At 41.6% G+C, this 22,882-nt stretch overlaps 2 protein-coding genes and 1 pseudogene across 2 annotated transcripts in view; all 3 read left to right on the forward strand.

Moving 5' to 3' along the window:
* LOC107712911 (biorientation of chromosomes in cell division protein 1-like 1) overlaps nucleotides 1–9,880 on the forward strand; it is a 12,082-nt pseudogene extending 2,202 nt beyond the window's left edge.
* LOC107712918 (ras-related protein Rab-28-like) overlaps nucleotides 7,557–22,882 on the forward strand; it is a 42,643-nt gene continuing 27,317 nt past the window's right edge. The window contains exons 1-2 of the mRNA XM_016518318.1: nucleotides 7,557–7,572; nucleotides 14,427–14,429. The gene's annotated coding sequence lies outside the window, so the exon portion shown is untranslated. The remainder of the gene's footprint in view (nucleotides 7,573–14,426; nucleotides 14,430–22,882) is intronic.
* nkx3-2 (NK3 homeobox 2) lies at nucleotides 16,374–18,353 on the forward strand. The gene is made up of 2 exons (XM_016518314.1): nucleotides 16,374–16,930; nucleotides 17,514–18,353. The coding sequence occupies exons 1-2, from the start codon at nucleotides 16,627–16,629 to the stop codon at nucleotides 17,939–17,941; spliced, it is 732 nt and encodes a 243-aa protein (XP_016373800.1). The 5' UTR covers nucleotides 16,374–16,626; the 3' UTR covers nucleotides 17,942–18,353.

Genomic DNA, 22,882 nt, shown 5'->3' on the forward strand with positions numbered 1-22,882 from the left:
CACTGTCCGTCTGTCTATCTGTCTGTCTGTCTCACTGTCTGTCTGTCTGTCTCACTGTCCGTCTGTCTGTCTCACTGTCTGTCTGTCTCTCTCTCCTGTCCTTCATCATGTCTTGTCTGTGTGGATCAGGTCCGGGATGCTGGAGCAGGGAGTGGACAGGATCGTGACTCAGGTCGTCGATCCAAAGGTCCATCACTCCTTTCGGCCGCAGGTGGAGCGCGTCGTCCGGAAGTTTCTGTCTCCAAACGGCCACGTGGAGGAGGATGAACTTCCTCCTGTAGCTCCGCCCCTTCCTGCGGAAAACCAGGAAGCTGAACTGCTGACCGCAGACCACGGAAATGATGCCGGTGAGCTTCTCACATTTGAAGAATCTACTGTCTTCTCATTACAAATGATCCAGAACATAAGTCACGTTTTCTGGTGTTTCCAGCTCGGAGCTCCGGCGCTGATGTTCAGATCCCAGAGACCAGCGGCACTGACCCGAGCCACGAGCACAAAGAGGAGGAGATGGACATCAGCCTCCCCGAGGAGGAGCAGCACACCGCAGAGACGAAGGAGGAGCCGGAGGAACCGCAGCCTGGGAAAGAGGAAGAGGAGGAGAGAAGTGCCGAGATGAAGGTGAAGGACGAGGGAGACACGGGGAACAGCAGTAAATCCTCAGGGAAGATCAGAGAGGAGAACCGCGACACTGACTCCCAGAAACCCTCCAGCGTCAAACAGAAGACCAGAGAGAGACTGAGGGAAGGTACGACAGCAAACCCAATGAATCCTACATGCCACTTGGTTTTTATGAACCGTTTCTGCCTTTTTTTCACTCCTCTTGTGTGTTGCACTGATTGTGTTTCATTCTGATGCACCCAAATTAATTTTTAGTGAAGTTTTCATTTAGCAAATTTGGGTTGAACCCTTTATGCTGTTCAGGGTGTTTTTAGATTAGAAATTAAACTAGTCATGCAAGTTATAAATAACACAAAGATTACCAGAGAATGTTTTTCAAGAAAGTACTACTTCGTGTGTTTCTTGTCTTTACTCCCTGTAATTATTTGTGAAATTTACTAGCCGTTTCTGAGTGAAAATGGTTTCAAAGTAAGTCCTACACCAAATTGTTTTCAGTCATTGTAAAGTTCTTCGGCAGCGAGTCGCATCTTGATATTTCAGCCAAACAAATTGTACTTATTACAATAACATGATTTTTGGTGGCACTACTGTAGTTTATTTTTGTTTTGGACATAAAGTAGATACTGACTGTTAAAACACCTCATCAGAGAAGCACTAACTAAACATCAATGCTCAATGATTTCGGTCCTACAGAATAATTTTTGCAGACACTGTAAAAAAAAAATTTTTTTTAATTGCTTTTTCAGCCAAATATTTTCATTTGCTGAAATTTCAGTGCGTCACTAGTTGTGAGTTTTACTAATGGTATTAGCAAAGCCATTATGTTTAGATTGTGTCTTAAGTACTAGTCTGACCAACTAGCATTTAACCAAGCTTACTTTTCAGTATCAAGTTAGACCAATATCTGACTTTAAAGATTTATGACTAGTCTTAAAGAAAGTAATTTGATCACCAACTTAGTCTAAGCGGTCATATTTTCAGTCTACTGGAACAATCACATATCCAGTGATTATTTTTTTCTCTAAATACTGCATCGTGTCCTCAGTTCCTTGTAATAAAGGGGTCATGAAATTCTTTTTTTTAATTACTTAATGATTTTTCCTGAGGTGCACTTATAATTGGTCACAAAATGATCACAATTTAGATATAAATGTTAATTTTCTCCCCTGAATTTAGCCTCTGATTTGAACGATTTGAACGTCTGCTGTGAGACTTCAGTGTGAACGCCCACTGCATATGTAATGACCATTATATGTGGAACTCTATCAAAAACTATTACTGCGTGTTTGCTATAACAGCCGCCAAAATTAACTAATGGTGAAAAGTGTTGATTAAAGCATTATATTTAGATTGACTCCCATTGCATCAAAGGTTGCAGCGCTGCAAGCTGTAAGTTCACGCTCTGGTTTCATTGGTGTGTGTGTGTGTGTGTATTATTAGAGTACTCGCTGGAGGACTCTGATCTGGAGGGTCTCAGTGACATCACCGTGAGTTCGGTCCACACCAGCGATCTGTCCTCGTTCGAGGGAGACAGCGATGAGGACGAGCCTCCGTCTGAGTCCACCGAGGAGGGAGAGCTCAGCTCTGAGGGTGAGAGGCGCATCACGTGATCAGTCAGTGTGTGTGTGTCACTGGAGGGCAGAAGACACCAGCTGGGGATGACTCGGAGGGCAGCAGGGAGAAGAAGCCCCGCGGTGTGAGACAGGGATACGTACACAAGCCCTTCCTGTACTCGCGCTACTACAGCGACTCTGATGACGAGGTGACGGTGGAGCAGCGCAGACGCTCGGTGGTAAGAACACATCCATGACCTTTGACATGCTAGAAAACCTAACGATGGGCCTCATTCAAAAACACCAGCGGAATTATTTATTGTGTATCATTTGTAAAGCCATTCTGATGTAAATTTCTGTATAAAGCACTTTAAAAACCATAGTGTACCAAAATGCTTTACAATTTAAAAAGTAAAATAAAAATTTAAGTCAATCTTTTTTTGTATAAAGAGCTTTTTTATGTTCGTATTTTCAAAATGTGAGTTGGTTGGTAGGCTGCTTCCGAACATACGAACATTCTGTGCTCTTGTAGGTAAACTGAAATGCTTTTCAATCAGAAATATATTTAAATGATCTATTTAAAAAAGTATCTCTTGAATGAGATACTTGTGTTTACCTCTGATGTCACTTCCTGTGACCTGAGAGCGCCCGTCTCCATGGGCTCTGCTGCGGCGGCGGATGTAGCGATTACAGCGGACTCGAATTTGATAATCAATATCGGTTCATCAAAACATTAGGTAAACTGAAATGCTTTTCAATCAGAAATATATTTAAATGATCTATTAAAAAAAGTATCTCCTGAATGAGATACATGTGTTTACCTCTGATGTCACTTCCTGTGACCTGAGAGCGCCCGTCTCCATGGGCTCTGCTGCGGCGGCGGATGTAGCGATTACAGCGGACTCGGTTTCATTGATGATCTGATCTCTGACATGATTTTCTCCTAACAGATTGGAAGAAACAGGCGACTATCTTTGCAGATCAGAGACCCCGAGCTAAAGAGGCTCGAAAAGAGAAGAAGTTCCTGGAGAAGAAAGTGGCTCTGAGCAGACAGAGAAAGAGAGACTCCAGGTTAGTGGGGAAAACTTTGGTAAAACCAGTAACTAGTTCCCTAAAGCTAGTGGTTTTCAGAAAACTCCATATGACGCATAAATGGACCAGATGGTAAGACATTTCTCATTAACTCCTGCATTTCAGAAAAGAGGATGAGAGGAAGAAAAGTGACACTGAAGGTGATTCAGTCAGCAAAGATGTAAGTGTCTCTCACTCTCCAGCTCTCTCTCTCTCTGTCTGTCTCTCATTAGTGAACACTTCTGTCCGTCTCTCTGCAGGTGAAGCCCACAGGTCTGAAGTCAGTGCGACGGCCGTCTGCTCTAGAGGAGCAGCGCAGGAAGAAGACAGACAGTGAGGAGAAACTCCCTGACAAAAACCGCATTCACTCCTTCATCCTGGACCTGGAGCTGGGAACAGAGGAACGCCGCAAAAACACTCGGAAAGACTCGCTTTCCAAACAAAAGGAGAAAAAGCGCGGCGTCCCTGACGAACGACTCAAGCACAAACTCAAGACGGAGAGCAGGATGAGCGGAGACGCCGCGGCCGACGAGAAAGACGGAGGGACTGCAAAAGGAGCAGCTGACGAGAAGGGGTCAAAGGTCAAGCCAGACAGGAAGAGTTCCGTGTCTTCTCGAGAAGGCAAGACGAGTGTCTCTGAAGCTGCGGATGAAGGGAACCTGAAGAAAGGAAAGACGGCTGTGAACGAGAAGGAGAAACCGAAGCTGCTCCGGCGTCTGGACTCCACCGGCTCCTCAGAGGAGAGGTCAGAGGTCGAGACGGGTTCAGAGGTCAGCCGGAAGAAAGACAAGCACCCTAAAGAGATTCTCAAGAGGTCAAAGAGTCACCCGGAGGCTAAAGCGGGAGAGAAGCCTAAGGTGCGGATGGATAGGAAGGATTCGTCTGTGGACGAGACTCATCCGCAGAAATCCGGCTCGGAAACCGAGAGCGACGTCCGAAAGGCGGAGACGGGGCCGAAGGTCAAATCCCTAACGGAGAAGGACAAGTCTAAACCCCAGAATCCCACTCCGGGCAAATCGGAGGAACAAACGGAAGCCAAGAGTAAACCAGTAACCGCAGAACAAAAGAAAGAGGACAAGAAAACCTCAGAGGAGAAAACGAAGGATGCAAAGGTCGCGAAGAAAACAACTGAGAAGAAGGTGCAGAAAGATTCCGAGAGCAAGTCGGGAGGGAAGGAGAGTCCCGGGACTGGAGAACCAGCGGATCAGACGCATCCAGTGTTGACTGCACCGGACGACCCTTACGCCGCCCTGAGCGACGTCACTCCCGAACCCGAGGACGAGGAGGCGGTGCTTAAAGAGCCCCGCCCACTGTCTGCAGAAGCCGACACCCTCTTGAGCCTGATGGATGTCCACACCTCCGCCTCAGAGCTCGCTGTCCGGAGAGAAGCAGAGGCCGGAAGGAAGCGGCGCTTGCGCTGCTCTCCATGGATCCGGATATCACTCCTCAGATCTCATGGCTGCAGATTCTCAGGTCGCTATGGAGACAGACACTGAGGACACAGGAAGTGAGTTAGAATACTCTGAAACCGAGTCCGCTGTAATCGCTACATCCGCCGCCGCAGCAGAGCCCATGGAGACGGGCGCTCTCAGGTCACAGGAAGTGACATCAGAGGTAAACACATGACCGTCTCAGATTGTAAGGCTCTTAAGCAATTTAACTGCACAGAACCGATCACCTGGTTTGAAATGCTGTCCGACTTGCAGTGACTTGTTGACATCCCGTCAACCACAGTTTTTAGACAGAGACAGCACAGCTGCTTTCAATCTGCCTTTTAAATCAAGTGTTTCCTGTAAAGTGTTAATGCTTTTCTTTCAGGCTGGTGATGAGCAGACAGATGAAAGAGACACACAAATGCTTACAGCTGATGCAGCTGAGTCAACACAGACTCTTACTGCAGACGCAGCTGAATTTACACAGACGACCGCTGTAGATGCAGCTGAGTCAACGCAGACTCTCACTGCAGACGCAGCTGAATTTACACAGACGACCGCTGTAGATGCAGCTGAGTCAACGCAGACTCTCACTGCAGACGCAGCTGAATTTACACAGACGACCGCTGTAGATGCAGCTGAGTCAACGCAGACTCTCACTGCAGACGCAGCTGAATTTACACAGACGACCGCTGTAGATGCAGCTGAGTCAACGCAGACTCTCACTGCAGACGCAGCTGAATTGAAGCTGAATGAAGACGTAGCTGAGCCTATGCAGACCCTTACTGCAGACACAGCTGAATCCACGCCAGTGGTTACTGCAGACACAGCTGAGCCTGCGCAGACTCTCACTGCAGACACAAAAGAGACAGACACAGCTGAGCCTGCGCAGACACTCACCACAGATGCAGAGGAGCCTGAGATGGACTCTACAGACCCAGGTTAGTGATGATGAAGCGTGTGTGTGTTTCTGATGGAGGGTGTGTGGAGCACGTCTCAGTGTAACCCATGTGTCCGATGCAGGCGCTGCATCTGTCTCAGACGAGCAGGATCAGAAGTCATCAGACACCTCTGAGACGGTAACGGATCAGAATCATTTCATCAGCAGATCTTAACAGAAATCCTGTGTGTGTGTCACTAATGACGTTGTCTGATCAGGTGGAGCAGACGGAGAGCGGCACGCGGAGAGGACGATCATCCGCTCAGAGGGCAGGTGTGTATGTGTGTCAGGGTTCTACATGAATTAGAATTTTTTTAATTTACGTAAAAATACCCTTTTGTTGAGTATCTCTGTTAACACAGTCAGTTATGTCTTGAGTGAACGTAAACAGCTGAGAAAGAAGCCGGATGTGTGTCAGTGTATTGGATCTGTGCATTAGGTCTTAAAGTGACAGCAGCCTAATAAACCTGCTGCTGTCTGTGTCAGAATGACAAAAGACAAAGAGAAAATCACTCACTGCTCATGACTGAATAACAACGACATTTACAGCACATTACTGACTCTAGATGTCATGTTTTCTGAATGAATAAGCTGTGGAATCTGAAATAAATACTGTTTTTCTGACTGCAGCAAATCAAACCAGCACCGATGCTGAAAAAGAGCAAACGGTTTCTAAAGAGGTGAGTTTTCTTCTGTATCTCTCTCTGTCTGCTGTGGAAGCCCTTTTCTGGCATGTAAGGAAAAAAATCATGTTGTGGTAAGTCATGACTTATGAGTCATAATTATGAGATGAAATGTTGAACGTTTGGCTTTAAAGTCAAAATTAGACATACTAAGCCGTATGACTTTATAAGTCAGAATTATGACATATATGTCATAATTCTGAAATAAAGAAGTCAAAATTATGACATAAAGAGATAAAAAGTTGAAATTATGTTTTTAAAAATCTAAATCATGATATACAGGTGCATCTCAATAAATCATTTAGTCGTGGAAAAGTTCATTTATTTCAGTAATTCAACCCAAATTGTGAAACTCGTGTATTAAATAAATTCAATGCACATCGCACACACTCACACACTCACGCACACTCACACGCACGCACACACACACACACACTCTCACACTCACACAATCACGCACGCACACTCACACGTGCGCGCACACTCACACACACTCGCACACTCTCACACAATCACGCACTCACACGCACACACACACACACACTCGCACGTGCGCTCACACACACACATACTCACTCACACATGCACGCACGTCTGTCTGTAGATCATCAGTTCACCTGTCTCTCTCTCTCTCTCTCTCTAGTGAAACCTGCACTGAAACGGAAGAGATCAGACAATCTTCCTGATTCTGCTCCAGTAAGTCACTCAGCGTGAGTGAGTGTGTGTGTGTGCGTGCGTGCGTGCGTGCGTGTGTGCATGTGAGTGAGTGTGTGTGTGTGTGTGTCCGTGTGTGTGTGTGTGTAAGAGAGAGTGTGTGTGCGTGTGTGATGAATAGCTTTATAATGAGTGTTTCTGCAGGACTCGACAGCAGAGGTGAAGGAAGAACCAGAACAATCTGCCAAACAGAGGAAAGATGAAGGTCAGTAGTTTTTATCAAGTGTCCGTCCACATTAATCATCACTGTGTGTAAAAGACCAGCGTGATCGTTCTGCTAAATGTCTCGTTTTCTTTGAAGTCGTACAGCATGATGCCTGAATGCTCATTTCACTCCGTTTGTGTTTGATTTGTCTCTGTTTCTCTCAGCGAGTCCATCTGAAGATCAGGAGATGATCAAAGCGAGTGATGAAGAAGAGGAGAGGAAAGACGAGGAAGATGTGACAGTGAGCAAACAAAAACTCCTGACTCACTAACTGCTGTGATCTGACATATGAATGAATGACTGACGTGTGTCTGTCTGTGTGTGTCTGTCTGTGTCTGTGTCTGTGTGTGTGTGTGTCTGTCTGTCTGTCTGTCTGTCTGTCTGTCTGTCTGTCTGTCTGTCTGTCTGTCTGTCTGTCTGTCTGTCTGTCTGTCTGTCTGTCTGTCTGTCTGTCTGTCTGTCTGTCTGTCTGTCTGTCTGTCTGTCTGTCTGTCTGTCTGTCTGTCTGTCTGTCTGTCTGTCTGTCTGTCTGTCTGTCTGTCTGTCTGTCTGTCTGTCTGTCTGTCTGTCTGTCTGTCTGTCTGTCTGTCTGTCTGTCTGTCTGTCTGTCTGTCTGTCTGTCTGTCTGTCTGTCTGTCTGTCTGTCTGTCTGTCTGTCTGTCTGTCTGTCTGTCTGTCTGTCTGTCTGTCTGTCTGTCTGTCTGTCTGTCTGTCTGTCTGTCTGTCTGTCTGTCTGTCTGTCTGTCTGTCTGTCTGTCTGTCTGTCTGTCTGTCTGTCTGTCTGTCTGTCTGTCTGTCTGTCTGTCTGTCTGTCTGTGTGTGTGTGTGTGTGTTCAGGAGGACCGGCAGCAGAAACCGGCCCGCCGCGGACGATCCTCCAAAACATCCTCTGCCACAGACGACTCTGGTGTGTAGACCCAAATTTATAGCCTAGTGTCAAATATTAATATTGTAAATATATTTAAAATATAATTTGGAAAATATTTAGTTTCTACTAAGTTACATTATTATGTTTATTTCTTATTATAGTAATGTTATAATACTGTATTTACCATATACTGTATTTTTTTTATTTTAATCTAACTTTTATTATTTTGATCTAATTTAATAACTGATGAGTTTGTTTTAATCTGTATATTTGAATTCATTTTTTCATTATATTTGTATTTTCTTATAATACTGTATTTACTTATTCACTCATTTGTTTATTTTAATCTAATTTATTAATGAATTTATTTGTTTAATCTGTTTATTTTAAGGTTTTACTTTATTTTAATCTGACTTTTATTTGCTTTTTTTAATTAAATTTATTCATTCATTACATATTTGTTTTATTCCGTTTATTTTAATTAAATTTTTGATTACTTTATTATGTTTATTTCTTATTATAGCCCTGTTATAGTACAGTACTAAATTTTTTTTATTTACTTATTTTAATTATCAATTTTATTGTAGTAATTACATTGCATTAATATTTTCTTCAGTCGCTGCTCTAGAGGATTTTCAGTCTGTTCTCTCGTTCACAGACACAGGAGCCTCAGAGAAAAGAGACGGAGAGAAAGAGGGTGATGAAGAAGAGACCCGAAGCAGAGCGACGACCCGCGCCGCGTCTCGTCTGGAGGCAGAGAAGTACGACAGACGTCTGATGCTGCGATGCTCACGGCTCAGCCAATCCAGACTCATCTCTCTCGTTTGTTTTCAGGAATAAACCCAGCAAACCGTCCACTCGAGCTCTCAGTAAACTCAGCGGGAAAGAGGAAAACTCCCCGAACACACGGTCTGTACATCTGAGAAATACTGTTTGACAAAGTTCAGAACGAAGACTAGTGTACTGCACACCGTCTGCTTAGATAGAGCCTCATTAGTGCTTTTTATTTATCTATTTTTGAATCTATTCTTCTTTTTTTCTTACTCATTATAGTACATTTATAGTACTGTATTAATTGTTAATAAAACAGTAGTTTGCTAAACTGTCACATGGCCTCATGCTTCATATTTAATGTAATTCAGTGAGTGGTGTTCAGCTATCAGCACGTGAATACAGATATTTTGCATTTTGACTCAGTTTTGTGTAAAAATGTCTGAACTTTGTGAGTCTGATCCAATAATGAGTCAAGAAAGACATCACTTACTGTTCATTTGTCACGCTGGAAATGAAAGAACAGGTCATGCGCTTTGCATTATGGGTTACAGTGTCTGATGCAGTAGTAGATCATAAACATTCCTGCAGTGTGTGAGTGAACTGTCTCTCTCTGTGTCTCAGATCGGTGAGGGGACGCAAGCGTGACTCCAGTCCTGCTCTTCCTCGCACACGTGGAGCACAGAAATCTGACGAGCCGCCTTCAAAACGAGCCAAACGATGATGAGTCTCCGCTTGATCTCCTCGAGTTCACCGTTAGTAGTAGTTTAAAGGTCAGAGAGTGTTGGGAAATGAATCTGAATCAGAGCAGCTGAGAATCAACACGATTCAGTTCTGCAGACGAATGAAGAGATGAAGAGACTGATGATGAAGAGCTGCTGTGTGTGTAAATAACTCAATAATAATATTCAATTCATCAATGCAGTGTTGACTGTGAGAAACTGCAGGTTTTACACCACTCTGTGTGTGTGTGTGTGCGTGCGTGCGTGTGTCTGTCTGTCTGTGTGTGTGTTGTGTATGGTGTGTGTGTCTGTCTGTCTGTCTGTCTGTGATTGCTCTGATCCAGTCTGAGGTGTTTTTTATATTTTGTTTTGTGCAAATTTTTATTTTTTATGGTTCAGTTATTAATGTCAGTGTTATAATAGATATAATTCAGCAGTATATGAAAAGTCTTTAAAGTTTTCAGCATTTAGTTGAACTGTTCTGGGTGCCAAAGATACTGTTTAAAAGTGTGTGTGAGAGAGAGAGAGAGTGTGTGTGTGTGCGTGTGAGAGAGAGAGTGTGTGTGTGTGCGTGCGTGTGTGAGAGAGAGAGAGAGTGTGTGTGTGTGAGAGAGAGAGAGAGAGAGAGTGTGTGTGTGTGTGTGAGAGAGAGAGGCTTTCAGAGAAGGGCTTTTATTTCTGCGGTTCAGCTAAGAATAGATTATTCCGTCGCTCATTTATTATTGGCTGTTTTAATCGAGTGCAGCAGGAAACAGCTGTGTGTGTTTTAACAGAGACCTCCTCATTTGTTCCAGTAGGAGGCTGAATTTGATCTCTTTAGATGTTCCATCCAGTTATTTCCTTCATTTTTAAACTCGGCACTAACTAGTATCGCTCTACCAGCTCTCCCTCAAACACAAAACCATACAGAAGTGATCAAAATATGACCAAAAAAACTTTGGGGTCGTGCTTAATTGAAAATTGATCCCTGAAGCAAATATACTGCAACAACAAAAAAAGCTCTTCATCAGGATTTTTGTCTGAATTGTTTTCCAGTACAATCAAGATACATTTACTGCAGAAGCAGAATCAGACCAGATTGTTTTCTGGAAAGAAAAAGAAAAAAAGAATTACGTTTATGCATAAAACAAGAACAAATATCTGTCAGTGGGGTCAGAAAAATAATCTTGTGTTCACTTTGAATTCAGTTTATTTTGTGGCCCCATTGACAGACATTTGTTCTTGTTTTAAGCAGAAACACACATCTGTCACTTAATTTTAATAGATTTGTCATGGAAAAAAGACCTAATATAGTCATTTTGCCTCAAGTTAACAATATTTAGATATATTCATGGAAACCCAGACAAAAATACTAAGATAATCATTTTTGCAGTGTAAAGCTGTTTATATATATATATATATATAGTGCTGTCAAATGATTAATTGTGATTAATCGCATCCAAAATAATTTTCGTTTGCATAATATATGTGTGTGTTCTGTGTATGTTTATGTATATATAAATACACACACATACGGTATAAATTTAGAACATTTTGACACGTATTTACTGTCTATATTTATATTCGTATAATTTATATTATAAATAAATGTATTTAATATATTATAATAATAAAAAAAATCTGAAATATACACATGCATGTGTGTGTATTTATATATACATAATAGATATACACAGTACACACACCAGGGCTCGCAAAATCGCCAGCTCGGCGTCCCGGGGCTATTATTGTGTTTCCAGTCAGCTACCAAATGTTTCAGCACTCTGCCGACGGGCCTTAAATACAGATCTCCCGTGGGTCCTTAAACACTCCTACAGTGAGAGTTGTATCAAACTTAAGGCCATACGAAGTTTTAAATAGTTAAATGGTATAAGAAATGTCTTAATTATATCTTCAAGAGGTCTTACAGTTGGGGACTGAAAGACAAGCGTGGCGATAAGGCTGGATTAAACTTCAAAAGGCAATGATGTCAGTTAATAAATATGAGCGCTGTCCCGCTGATGTCTTTATTTGAATTTATCTGAAAAGAACAGACTGTCCTCAGAAACGTGTAAAGCAGCGTTTATGAGCGGAGCTGCTGTGTGTTCAGCCGTTACCGGGGAAACCGCGATATTTCAGCTCCTGAAGCGCCACCTCGTGGCAGAGAATGGTTTTGCATTTCCAACAAGCCTTTCTTTGTGATTATGATCAGATCAATGCAAATATCAACTCATGATTTTACGCAGCAAACACATAGAGTTGTAAATGAGAAAGAAATTAATGTGCCTTCTAAAAATCTAAACAATTAAGACAAATTTTAAATTGACAATAATATATATGCTTAATTTATCCCTTGTCATAAAAATGGTCTAAAGGCTGAAATGCTGTTGTGTAAGGTTTTTGTGAAACCCTGTCTCTGAACTGTAAATCATGTGATTTTATGGCTCAGTACTGTATGTTATCACAGACATTGTTCATCCCCACTCATACTGTGTTCATTTGACTTCTGCAGCTCTTAAAATGCGTCATAAATCGCCTTAAATTTATTTATTTTTTATTTTGCAGATACCCTGTAAATAGTGAAATAAAATTCCTTCATATTTGTTGATATTTGTGTATTGAAAATATGTTTGATTGACATTTAAACTCCTATCTGATTTTCTATATTTATAAAAAATAAAAAAAAGGTCTGTTTTTATTTGGGCTAGTTAAATTAATTTTCGGGCTACCAAAATCTGCAGAGTACCTGTTCAAAGGGCTGCCAGGGATTCAGAAATTTTGCGAGCCCTGCATACATATATTATGAAAACAAAAACACTATGATGTATATATAAAATGACACTAACTAGATAAGCTAATAATGCATTTATTTGTTCATTTATTTACTTTACTGAACCAAGAAAGCCGCAGAGATAAAAAAAATTTAAACTTTTTACAGGTGTGCCTTTGCCAAGATTGGCAGGAAAATAGTATATACACAAAACAATGAACACACGCATTAAACAACATCTGCAATGCGAGAGTTCATTCAGTTGAGTTTCGCTTTAAAGTCCCTGCATTCATCTCTAGTGTTTGTGTGGCTTTACCTCTCGGGTTTGTTTGTTAGTTGCTCCGCGTTCAGGTTGTGTTTGGTCTGTAGTTTCTCGCTCCACTCCTTCAGCTGGATCTGTACTGCTTTACTGACCGGTTCCTGCAGGGTTGAGTCTGTGTTGCTGCTGTTCGAGTGCTGTAGGAAAGATCTTGTGTATGGGTTAAATGCACATGTGCTAGTTAAGAGCAGGAAGCTCAGGGTTTCTTTTAAACCTAGTTTAGTGAGAAAGCGTCGCGGACGCAAGAGATGCAGCGTCTGTATTAATGGTGCATTTGATAGAAAATAAGATCGGCTACTGTGCAACAACAGTGAATAAATCCACAGCATTCGATTATTTATTATTTTGTAGATGTTACAAAATCGTTTTGAATTTAATGCAGAAAAAGATGCATGCCCAATCAAATTCAACACTCTTGCCGACTTGTAAATGCACCACATGTAGCGATATTTCCTGCGCCAAAAGTCCGTTGTCTAGTTAGTAGAAGCGATGTGTGATGCACTTTCAAACCTTTTTTCCCTGTTGGTCAGTGAGGCGAATTCTCATGTGCAACTGAACCCAATGCATGTGGAAATGATCGCTCTCACGGGAAATGCATGGATTCCTATTGAAATTATTATTATTTTTTTTTTGCAATTCAAAGCAGGTGAGTATTTACTCGTGACGCAGTCAGATGTCCCGATGCGGGTCTGAACTCATGCATCCTGCAGGTTTGTCTCGATGAATGAGGGCTTTTCCGTTTCCATGGTAACAAGCAGCTCGCATCCTTCTCGCGTCTGCGTCTGCGCCTGCGTCTGCGTCTGTCTGCTCGTGTTCCGCATCTGGACTAGACGGGGCTTTAAATCGCCGCACATGAGTTTCATTTGGCAGGAAAAACACAGAAGGGCTTTCATACTTGGCGTTCAGGTTGTGTTTGGTCTGTAGTTTCTCGCTCCACTCCTTCAGCTGGATCTGTACTGCTTTACTGACCGGTTCCTGCAGGGTTGAGTCTGTGTTGCTGCTGTTCGAGTGCTGTAGGAAAGATCTTGTGTATGGGTTAAATGCACATGTGCTAGTTAAGAGCAGGAAGCTCAGGGTTTCTTTTAAACCTAGTTTAGTGAGAAAGCGTCGCGGACGCAAGAGATGCAGCGTCTGTATTGATGGTGCATTTGATAGAAAATAAGATCGGCTACTGTGCAACAACAGTGAATAAATCCACAGCATTCGATTATTCATTATTTTGTAGATGTTACAAAATCGTTTTGAATTTAATGCAGAAAAAGATGCATGCCCAATCAAATTCAACACTCTTGCCGACTTGTAAATGCACCACATGTAGCGATATTTCCTGCGCCAAAAGTCCGTTGTCTAGTTAGTAGAAGCGATGTGTGATGCACTTTCAAACCTTTTTTCCCTGTTGGTCAGTGAGGCGAATTCTCATGTGCAACTGAACCCAATGCATGTGGAAATGATCGCTCTCACGGGAAATGCATGGATTCCTATTGAAATTATTATTATTTTTTTTTTGCAATTCAAAGCAGGTGAGTATTTACTCGTGACGCAGTCAGATGTCCCGATGCGGGTCTGAACTCATGCATCCTGCAGGTTTGTCTCGATGAATGAGGGCTTTTCCGTTTCCATGGTAACAAGCAGCTCGCATCCTTCTCGCGTCTGCGTCTGCGTCTGCGTCTGCGTCTGTCTGCTCGTGTTCCGCATCTGGACTAGACGGGGCTTTAAATCGCCGCACATGAGTTTCATTTGGCAGGAAAAACACAGAAGGGCTTTCATACTTGGCATGAAGGCGGTGTGTTTTAAAGGAGATGCTGTCACGCCATTCTCTCATGAATGTCTTTTTCCTGTAGAGTCCTGCAGTCTCTAACCTTTTCTCACAGCTCTGTCAGATGCGTTTAAAACTCACTTCTCCGTCAGATCACACGCATATATCTACAGAGAATATTAATTATAATGACTACAGACCGACACGAACTTACACCTTCATTACTACTTATGAATCATTTCTCCACTGAGGTCATAGTTTTGTCGGATTAACTCTTTGTTCCCAAACTAGCTGATAAACATGTCTGACTCACACACATACACGCTCCTCGATAGTTTCTTGGATGCATTGCTTTTTTGAAGTTTATTGCACGCGCAATTTATTTACTGAGAATATAAAATCATTTCTGAACATCATATTTACCGGACTAACATGTGTGCGAGGCTAAATGCAATTTCCGTGAGATTTAAATGTGTGTGCAGCATGTAAAAGATGTTCTTTATTCTCAGCATCAGCCTCTGAATTAATCTACGGTGTGATAATAGTTTAACTATTAACTGTAAAATGGGCTACTTATGTTACATATTTCGTAGTAATATATTGTATTATTTTGATCGTATTATATTAAACGTCAGCCGTAATTTTGTAATTTGCGTTGATTAGATATTTAGTGAAATAAAAAAGCAGAATCTATATTTTCCGTTATGACGCTTTGGTAAAAACATTGCAGAAAAATATGTATAGTAATACTGCATTAGGAAAAACGGACAGAAAACGACTTACGACTTCGATAAACACCGTTTTAGCCTACTTTTATAAATCGAATTTATACTCGAACTTCACAACGAGTAAAAAAATAAATAAAACTATGTGACGCTTAAAGTCCAACAACATGATTTAGTAAACAACTGAATTAGTTCACATTTGATAATTTCCCGTCAACGCTAAATAAACCGGACTGGCTTATTAAATACATTAACCTCAGTTGTTAATTTACTGAAATATCTTAGCAGTGATATAATAAATTAGCAGCGGTTTAGGTTTCAGTTTTTGTCGTAAACGTTCACAATATATAATTGGCCTATATATTTGTCCAAACCAGAATGTCAGTGCCACGATATCACAATAAGAAAATCTACACATTTTAGAATTATTTAAAGTGACACTTCCTTATTTATGCAGTCCATTTGAGGGAAGTCTGCCGAAATCAGCTCCATCAAAAGAAAAATCGAATAAGAAAGGATTTTTTGTGTTTATTGCTTTATTATTAGCAGCCTATTATTATTATAACTAATGCCGTTGCTGCTAAATGGACAATTAAAGCAGAGTCTTATGCATGTTCATATCGATGTTTCATATTTTTCTTGTACCGTTTTTTAGGCCTCATTCATTTTGAATGCCAAACAAAATTGTTCAAATATGACGCGCATAAGAGTCGAAAATTAGAAACATTTTAATCTCATTTTTAATTACTGACTTTATTTTTGTGGAATGAACGAAATCTGTTCAATCTAATGTGCGGTGTAATTGTGTCAGTGCTTTTATTTATTACAATTAAAATTCTAAATCAGGAGATACAAATAATTCACCATATATTAAATGACAAATGACGATCTGAAAGACTCCGCTACTTACTTGATCCGACGGCGAGTGACCCGAGAATAAAATCACACATAAACACGAGGTTTACGGGATGTTACCGGACACTGAGAAATTATAGACTTGCTCTTAAAAGCGTTCCGTGGAACGTGTGTTCGGCAGATTCAGTTTTCGGTAATTGCGGTTAAATCCATCTTGCTTTTGCGAGGTCTGCAGGCCTACTTTTTCATCAGCTCGCGTGAGCATTTAGTCGTCTCTGTCATTTAAAAGGGTCACTGATGTCTTTTCGTTGAGCGCTGCATGTCTCCGCGGGTGTTTAAGGGTTAACGGGTTAGGCGTTCTGGGTGTTCTGAAATACGTGGAAGCTCCACGCAGCCAATCAGAAGTTGGAAGCGCTGTCTGGCTGGCCAATGGGAGTGCGCCGAGGGTGAGCCGCAGGTGAAGCGGATAGCAGCGCAGTGTTCGTTCACACTCGTGTTCTGGCGTCGATGCGCATCCAGAAAAACTCCCTTCACGCGGGCCGCGATGCGAGCGATCTGCCGCCGCGGGGCTCAATCTCCATCTGATCCGGATCTGGAGCCTAACCCCGCTGCTTTATAATCAACACTGACTTTTCCTGCTTAACATGTCTGTGCGCAGTAACTCTCTGATGCCGTTCTCCATTCAAGCCATTCTGAACCGAAAAGAGGAGTCTCGACATTTGAACGATCTGGATGTTTGTTTCTCCAAAAGCGCTTGTTGGAAAATCTTCGATGAAATGGATGGAGCGGAGAGGAGCGACGAGAGAGAGCACAAGAACTACGACTCGGACTCCGGGCTGAGCGAGGACAACGACAGTAAAGCGCAAACCGACGCAAAGCCCGAGAAAGACGCAGATTTAGCGGACGACACGGATCCGGAGTGCACGGCCGCGGAGCGCTGCGTGTCCGGTGAGTAGAAAAGTTTGATTTGAGTTTGGAAATACTTGAGCTGCCTCCAGGGATAATTCCGCGAACCGTTCAAGAAAGCGTTCAGCTACCGATCAAGAACTTGACCAAAAAACATTATCGGAGAAACTTATATAGCCTATCATGATAAAAAGATGACCGTACCATATGCACGGTATTTATTTATTTATTTTTTTTTAAAGTAGGCCTGTTTGTTTATTGCACATGTACCATACTAATACCATGCTAGGCTGGGCTTTGCAACACTTTCAAAAACGTTATCGGAGAAACGTATAAATGTATATAGTATCAAGATACCACGTAAAAATAAATGGCACAACCATGCACGTTTTTTCTAAGCATGTTGTTTGTTTATTGCACATGTATCATACTAATACCATGGCATTCTATTATGGGCTTTGCAATACTTTTAAGAAACGTTATCGGAGAAACGTGTACATGTATATAGTATCATATAAAAATAAATGGTACTATCATGCACGTTTTTTCTAAGCATATAGACTTGAACTTCAGAGACAGTTATAAGTAAAGCGCATGCAGTAACGCGTTCGGGATTGTTTTGCAGACTGTAAGGCCGGCGAGGAGAAGAGCAGCGATCAGCCCAAGCAGCGGAAGAAGCGCTCTCGCGCCGCGTTCTCTCACGCGCAGGTGTTCGAGCTCGAGCGACGCTTCAATCATCAGCGCTATCTGTCGGGCCCGGAGCGCGCGGACCTCGCCGCCTCTCTCAAGCTCACCGAGACGCAGGTCAAGATCTGGTTCCAGAACCGACGCTACAAAACCAAGCGACGCCAGATGGCCGCCGATCTGCTGGCCTCGGCCCCGGCGGCGAAGAAAGTGGCCGTGAAGGTGCTGGTGCGGGACGACCGGCGTCAGTACAGCCCCGGAGACCTGCTCCGTCCGCCGCTGCTCTCACTGCAGCCGCCCTGTTATTACCCGTACACCTACTGCCTGCCCGCCTGGAGCCTGTCCTCCTCCTGCGCCGGGAGCCTGTGACACCGGGACCCACGCGTATTTATTACTAAAGACAGTTTACTGAACACACCGACCGAGGAGCTAAAACCGGGAGATGTATTCGCAGGACCGGCTCCGCGTTTGGACCGAACCCGCCGTTTTCTTCCCAGGACTATATCTGTTTTACTCGCTATAAATCACCATCTGATTTCAGAATGTATGGAAGATGTGTCGGTTTTTAGCAAAACACTCTCTCTTCTGCACTTGATGTCGTTACCGGTAAGACTGGCACTTTCCCCGCAGCATATTAACATATTAAACCCAGAGGAAAATACTGGTTTGTTGGACTCAAAGTGAGTGAGCCGTGAAGTCTCCAGATTACTCGACATGTATGTTTTCATATCAGTGTAACGTGTTTTGTTTAATGCAAAAAAAATCAAACATTAAAACACATGAAGCATAATTTCAGTCGTGTTTCTCGCGTTTTATGAGATCTGTCGTTTCAATGAATCCTCAAAGTAGAAGAGTGAAGTTAAAGACCCGTGACGGGAGCCCACTGGAGTCACTAAAGAGTCAAAAAATCCGTGTTTTCATCTGTTTGTGTTATTTCACGCAATCTTGCCGCTGGATTCTGCCTTAATGTTTCAGATCGGCATAAAAACCTTCTCTTCGTTTTTAAAGCCTCGTTGATATTTAGACAAAAAAGAAGAAACTTCGGACTAATTACTGAAATTCGTGACAGCAATAAAGCCACTGAGATTACAAACTAATAAAACCAACAAACTATAATCAAACCATCAGCGCTATGTTCAGTAATACTAATTATGACAATACTAATAAATGATTTAATCTTGTTTTGGGATCAGAACAAGGTCTCGCGAGCTTCTCAGCTCAGTACATAATACCCTTGGCTATAATTACAGAGATAAATATTTGTGCATATAAATGTATGAATTATATTTCAATACAAAATATATATACGTGTGTGTATACATGTCGCTTGGCTGATTGATTATTCTGACACAGCGAATTATTTTCGAAATTGTGTTATTAGTAGAATAACCTTTCTTATGCAATGCAATGCGCCCAGAAGCCTAACGCGTTTGCTTAATAATAAATCGGACAGATAAAAGATCCTACTGTAAACAGATGATGAACTGACATTCTGTGTTTTCGTTTAGTCTTTGGGCTCAAATTAGGTTTTGTGTGGAGAAATACAAAAAACAAAAAAAAACACGTTCATATCTAATAATTGAGCTTTGCTGTATATGCCAAACGTCCGTAAAGTCATATTTTTTCGATACAAAATCGTTTGTCAACAGGCTACAATTTTAAATGCATGCAATTAGAAATTAAATAAGAAATAAGGTCACATGAGGCCTGCATGAGCGCGTTATTTAACACGTGCTTAATATCGCTTTAAAAACACCGAAGAATCATCACAATTCATCCGGTTTTCTCTGTTGGCAGTTTTCAGGTGGAAAGTTGGATTTTAATGACAGACTTACGGTGGATGCTATGTGAGGAATATTTGACATTAATGCCTTGCTGTTGGTTTTGACTCCGTTGATGAGGTTATTCTGAGGCCTGAGCAGTTTCAGAACAGTTAAAAAGTACAGTTCCATTCCCAACACGAGTATTTTCCCTAAGCGTGCATCTGTTTTGGGTTGGCATGGGCCGGTGCATTGCACTGTAAACTAGCCTATTTGTTGTCAACGTCATATTTTTTCGATACAAAATCGTTTGTCAACGGGCTACAATTTTAAATGCATGCAATTAGAAATTAAATAAGAAATAAGGTCACACGAGGCCTGCATGAGCGCGTTATTTAACACGTGCTTAATATCGCTTTACAAACACCGAAGAATCATCACAATTCATCCGGTTTTCTCTGTTGGCTGTTTTCAGGTGGAAAGTTGGATTTTAATGACAGACTTACGATGGATGCTATGTGAGGAATATTTGACATTAATGCCTTGCTGTTGGTTTTGACTCCGTTGATGAGGTTATTCTGAGGCCTGAGCAGTTTCAGAACAGTTAAAAAGTACAGTTCCATTCCCAACACGAGTATTTTCCCTAAGCGTGCATCTGTTTTGGGTTGGCATGGGCCGGTGCATTGCACTGTAAACTAGCCTATTTGTTGTCAACTTAAAAAAAAATTTCTTTTTAATTATATTATTTTTTTCGGTGTGATGCATGTTTCAACATGCGTTTTTGAGCTGAAACAACAGTTGTAGCTACTAGTTCATTCAACTTTCATCTCCGTTGAGGGCCAATAAACATAGGCCTACATCATCTTGTTGTCTGGACAATTTAAATATATATATATATATATATATTAAAAAAAAAAAAATTCTACAAAAAAAAATTTGAAATGGCAAAATCTCAAAATAATTGTTTACAGTGTGGAAGAGCTTGAATTGATGGTCGATATTTGGCAGTGATTTCTCAGCGAGCGCTTGCATCATGTGCCGAGAGTGATGCATCCAGAGAAGAGCACGAGCCAGCTTCACATTCTTCAGCATAAATGCAGCGAGTCCGACGGTTCAACTTTCCGGGAGAATGTGCGTAATGACCGAGAGAGAGCAGGGCCTTAAGCTTTAGTCTCGAGCACCGACGGGCTGGAAATCATTCGCAGATGGAGCTCACAAAATAAGCCTCTTGTCTTTTTAGATTAATGTTTCATTGCAAGCTTTTTATACCGATTTATTTGCTTGCGAACTAAGCTCTTTATGGACGCTTTTCTGTGACGTCATGACGTCAAACCCGAACTGATTCGAATCGAGTGTGCACGGAGTTCTGACGTGGTTATTGGTGTGTGCGCTCGTGTGATGAATCGCGCTGTTGTGTGTTCAGTTTGTCATCTATAGACCACTAGTCTATATTTCGACAGGATTTGCGACTTTAACGCGGCCTCGCAATTTCCCAGTGCATAAGTACTTTTTTACTATCCCGTGAATGCCTGTATATTTTTGGTCAAATTTTGGACGTCAAGGACGGTTTCTCTCTACACGCTAATAGAGCGCGCTGTCACGCATAATGGCGCGTAATCGGGGCAATCATTTTCCCGCGCGGAGACATGAGCCAGTTGTTGTTCTAGATCAAGTTTCACGTTTAATGGAAGAAAATGGGCATTTCAGACACTACGCTCCTGCGGCTCACAGTCGTCCACCTGCGAGACGTTCATTTCTCTCCAAACTGAATGATATGTTCTCTTCTTTAAGTCCGCACGTGCGATCGTCGGGACTCCAGCAGATGAAGCACGTGACGCAGATGTTTAACAGGTGCTCGCGCCTCCAGCAGTTAACGCGTCACAGCATCGCTCTAATTATCACGTGCAGTTACACTCCAGCTTGACTTTTGGGGTGTTTCTGCAATAAATTGAATATTTAGGAGCGTGCCGAAAACAGAGCGGGAAGGTGGTTTTACATTTTCCTTGCTTTAAATAAAAATAGAAATTCAGATGAGTAGAGGCGAGTCGCTTTACAACAATTTATTATTCTTATTATTATTGTTGTGTAAGATTTCATGTCATTCAAATAATGCTTTACAATGATTTAAAACAATACACTAGCCTTTTATTATTATTGTTGTTGTTTTTGTTGTATAAAATTAAAGGTAGGTCATGCAAATTATGCTTTAAAATAATTTAAAACGATGCACTGGGCTATTATTTGTATTATTATTATTTTAGTCTAAGCATGCATGTAATTCGAAGCATGCCTAGTAATAATTTTAAATAATACACTTGGCTAATAATAATAATTTTGCTTCATAATTTAATTTTTATCTAGCGATTTTCTCTGTTCTACTCTCTCTCTCTCTCTCTCTCTCTGTGTGTGTGTTTCTAGTTTTGTGCTAATAACTAGGCCTATAAGAAGTATAATTATAATTTTGGTGAGACAAAATGACATGTTAATGCTCAGCTGCATAAATAAAAATAAAAGCATGGATCACCAAAAGCGTTTCAGTAGCTGCAGTTTGGACGCTTAGTCTGAATTTAAGTTTGTGTTGTTGTTGTTTTTAGCTCAAATCTCTCGTGTGTGTTAACACGCATCCAGGCCTATTTATGTATTTATTTGTTAATGAAACTGTTACGTTCCTATATTTAGTGTAAACGTATTATTATTATTATTATTATTATTATTATTACTAAATATATGATATTTAAACAAATCTTTTATTGCATTACTTATACGGTAGGCCTACATAAATGTACACTATGTTGTCTGAGGCCTGTCACGTGACGTGCGCAGTCGGCCAGTATTTTTTCTTAATAATCAAAATGCATATCTTTTATTTCGTGTCCATTGTCTCACAGTCTCTGATGATTTATCTCAGTCAGATCCCGGGAGCTCCACGAGGTCAAACCTCTCCGTGACTTTAGGAAACCTCTCGGAGAATCCAGAAACCCCTCTCAGCAGATCCAGCTGTGCTTCTCCTGAGAGACTGAGGAGGGTCTGCCACGCGCTGCTCTGCTGCTTTATGAGAGTACAGCTGAGTGTTGTGTGTTCTATCAGAGCTCAGGTCACTGCTGTACAGCTGCAGGTTTCAGCCAGATCCACACTCAGATAATAGATGAAATAGAAACTCACACGTGATATTTGATCTCTGGGGTGGAGACATCTATGAAAAGATGATTCTCAAACTAGACTTGGAAACATTTAGACTCAAACAAATGTGTGCAATTTGCAGTTTATTTTTATTTGTACTTTTACTGATTATTATTATTATTATAGCTTATATCAGACATTACAATAAACTAAGTTGGACTTACTCATCACAGTTACATCAGACTTTTACAGATGAACTAAATCACGTTTCAGGTGTGACATCTATTTGATACGAGAGTTATTAGTGAGTTGAGTGTGTTGTCTCCTGGTCATATCTGTTTCTGAAAGGAGGAACTGAGTATGTGTGTGAGTGAGTGAGAGAGTGTGTGAGTGTGTGTGAGTGTGTGTGTGAGTGTGAGTGTGAGTGTGA

This window comes from Sinocyclocheilus rhinocerous, unplaced genomic scaffold (genome assembly GCF_001515625.1).
Source record: "Sinocyclocheilus rhinocerous isolate Xijiao unplaced genomic scaffold, SAMN03320098_v1.1 scaffold1439, whole genome shotgun sequence".
Taxonomy (NCBI): domain Eukaryota; kingdom Metazoa; phylum Chordata; class Actinopteri; order Cypriniformes; family Cyprinidae; genus Sinocyclocheilus; species Sinocyclocheilus rhinocerous.

What these genes read in the sequence shown, in the direction of transcription:
- nkx3-2 (XM_016518314.1), top strand. Translation starts at nt 16,627, where the DNA reads ATGTCTGTGCGCAGTAACTCTCTGATGCCGTTCTCCATTCAAGCCATT. An exon ending in CGCGGAGCGCTGCGTGTCCG is followed by an intron (nt 16,931 to 17,513) that starts GTGAGTAGAAAA and finishes ATTGTTTTGCAG; the next exon opens with ACTGTAAGGCCGGCGAGGAG.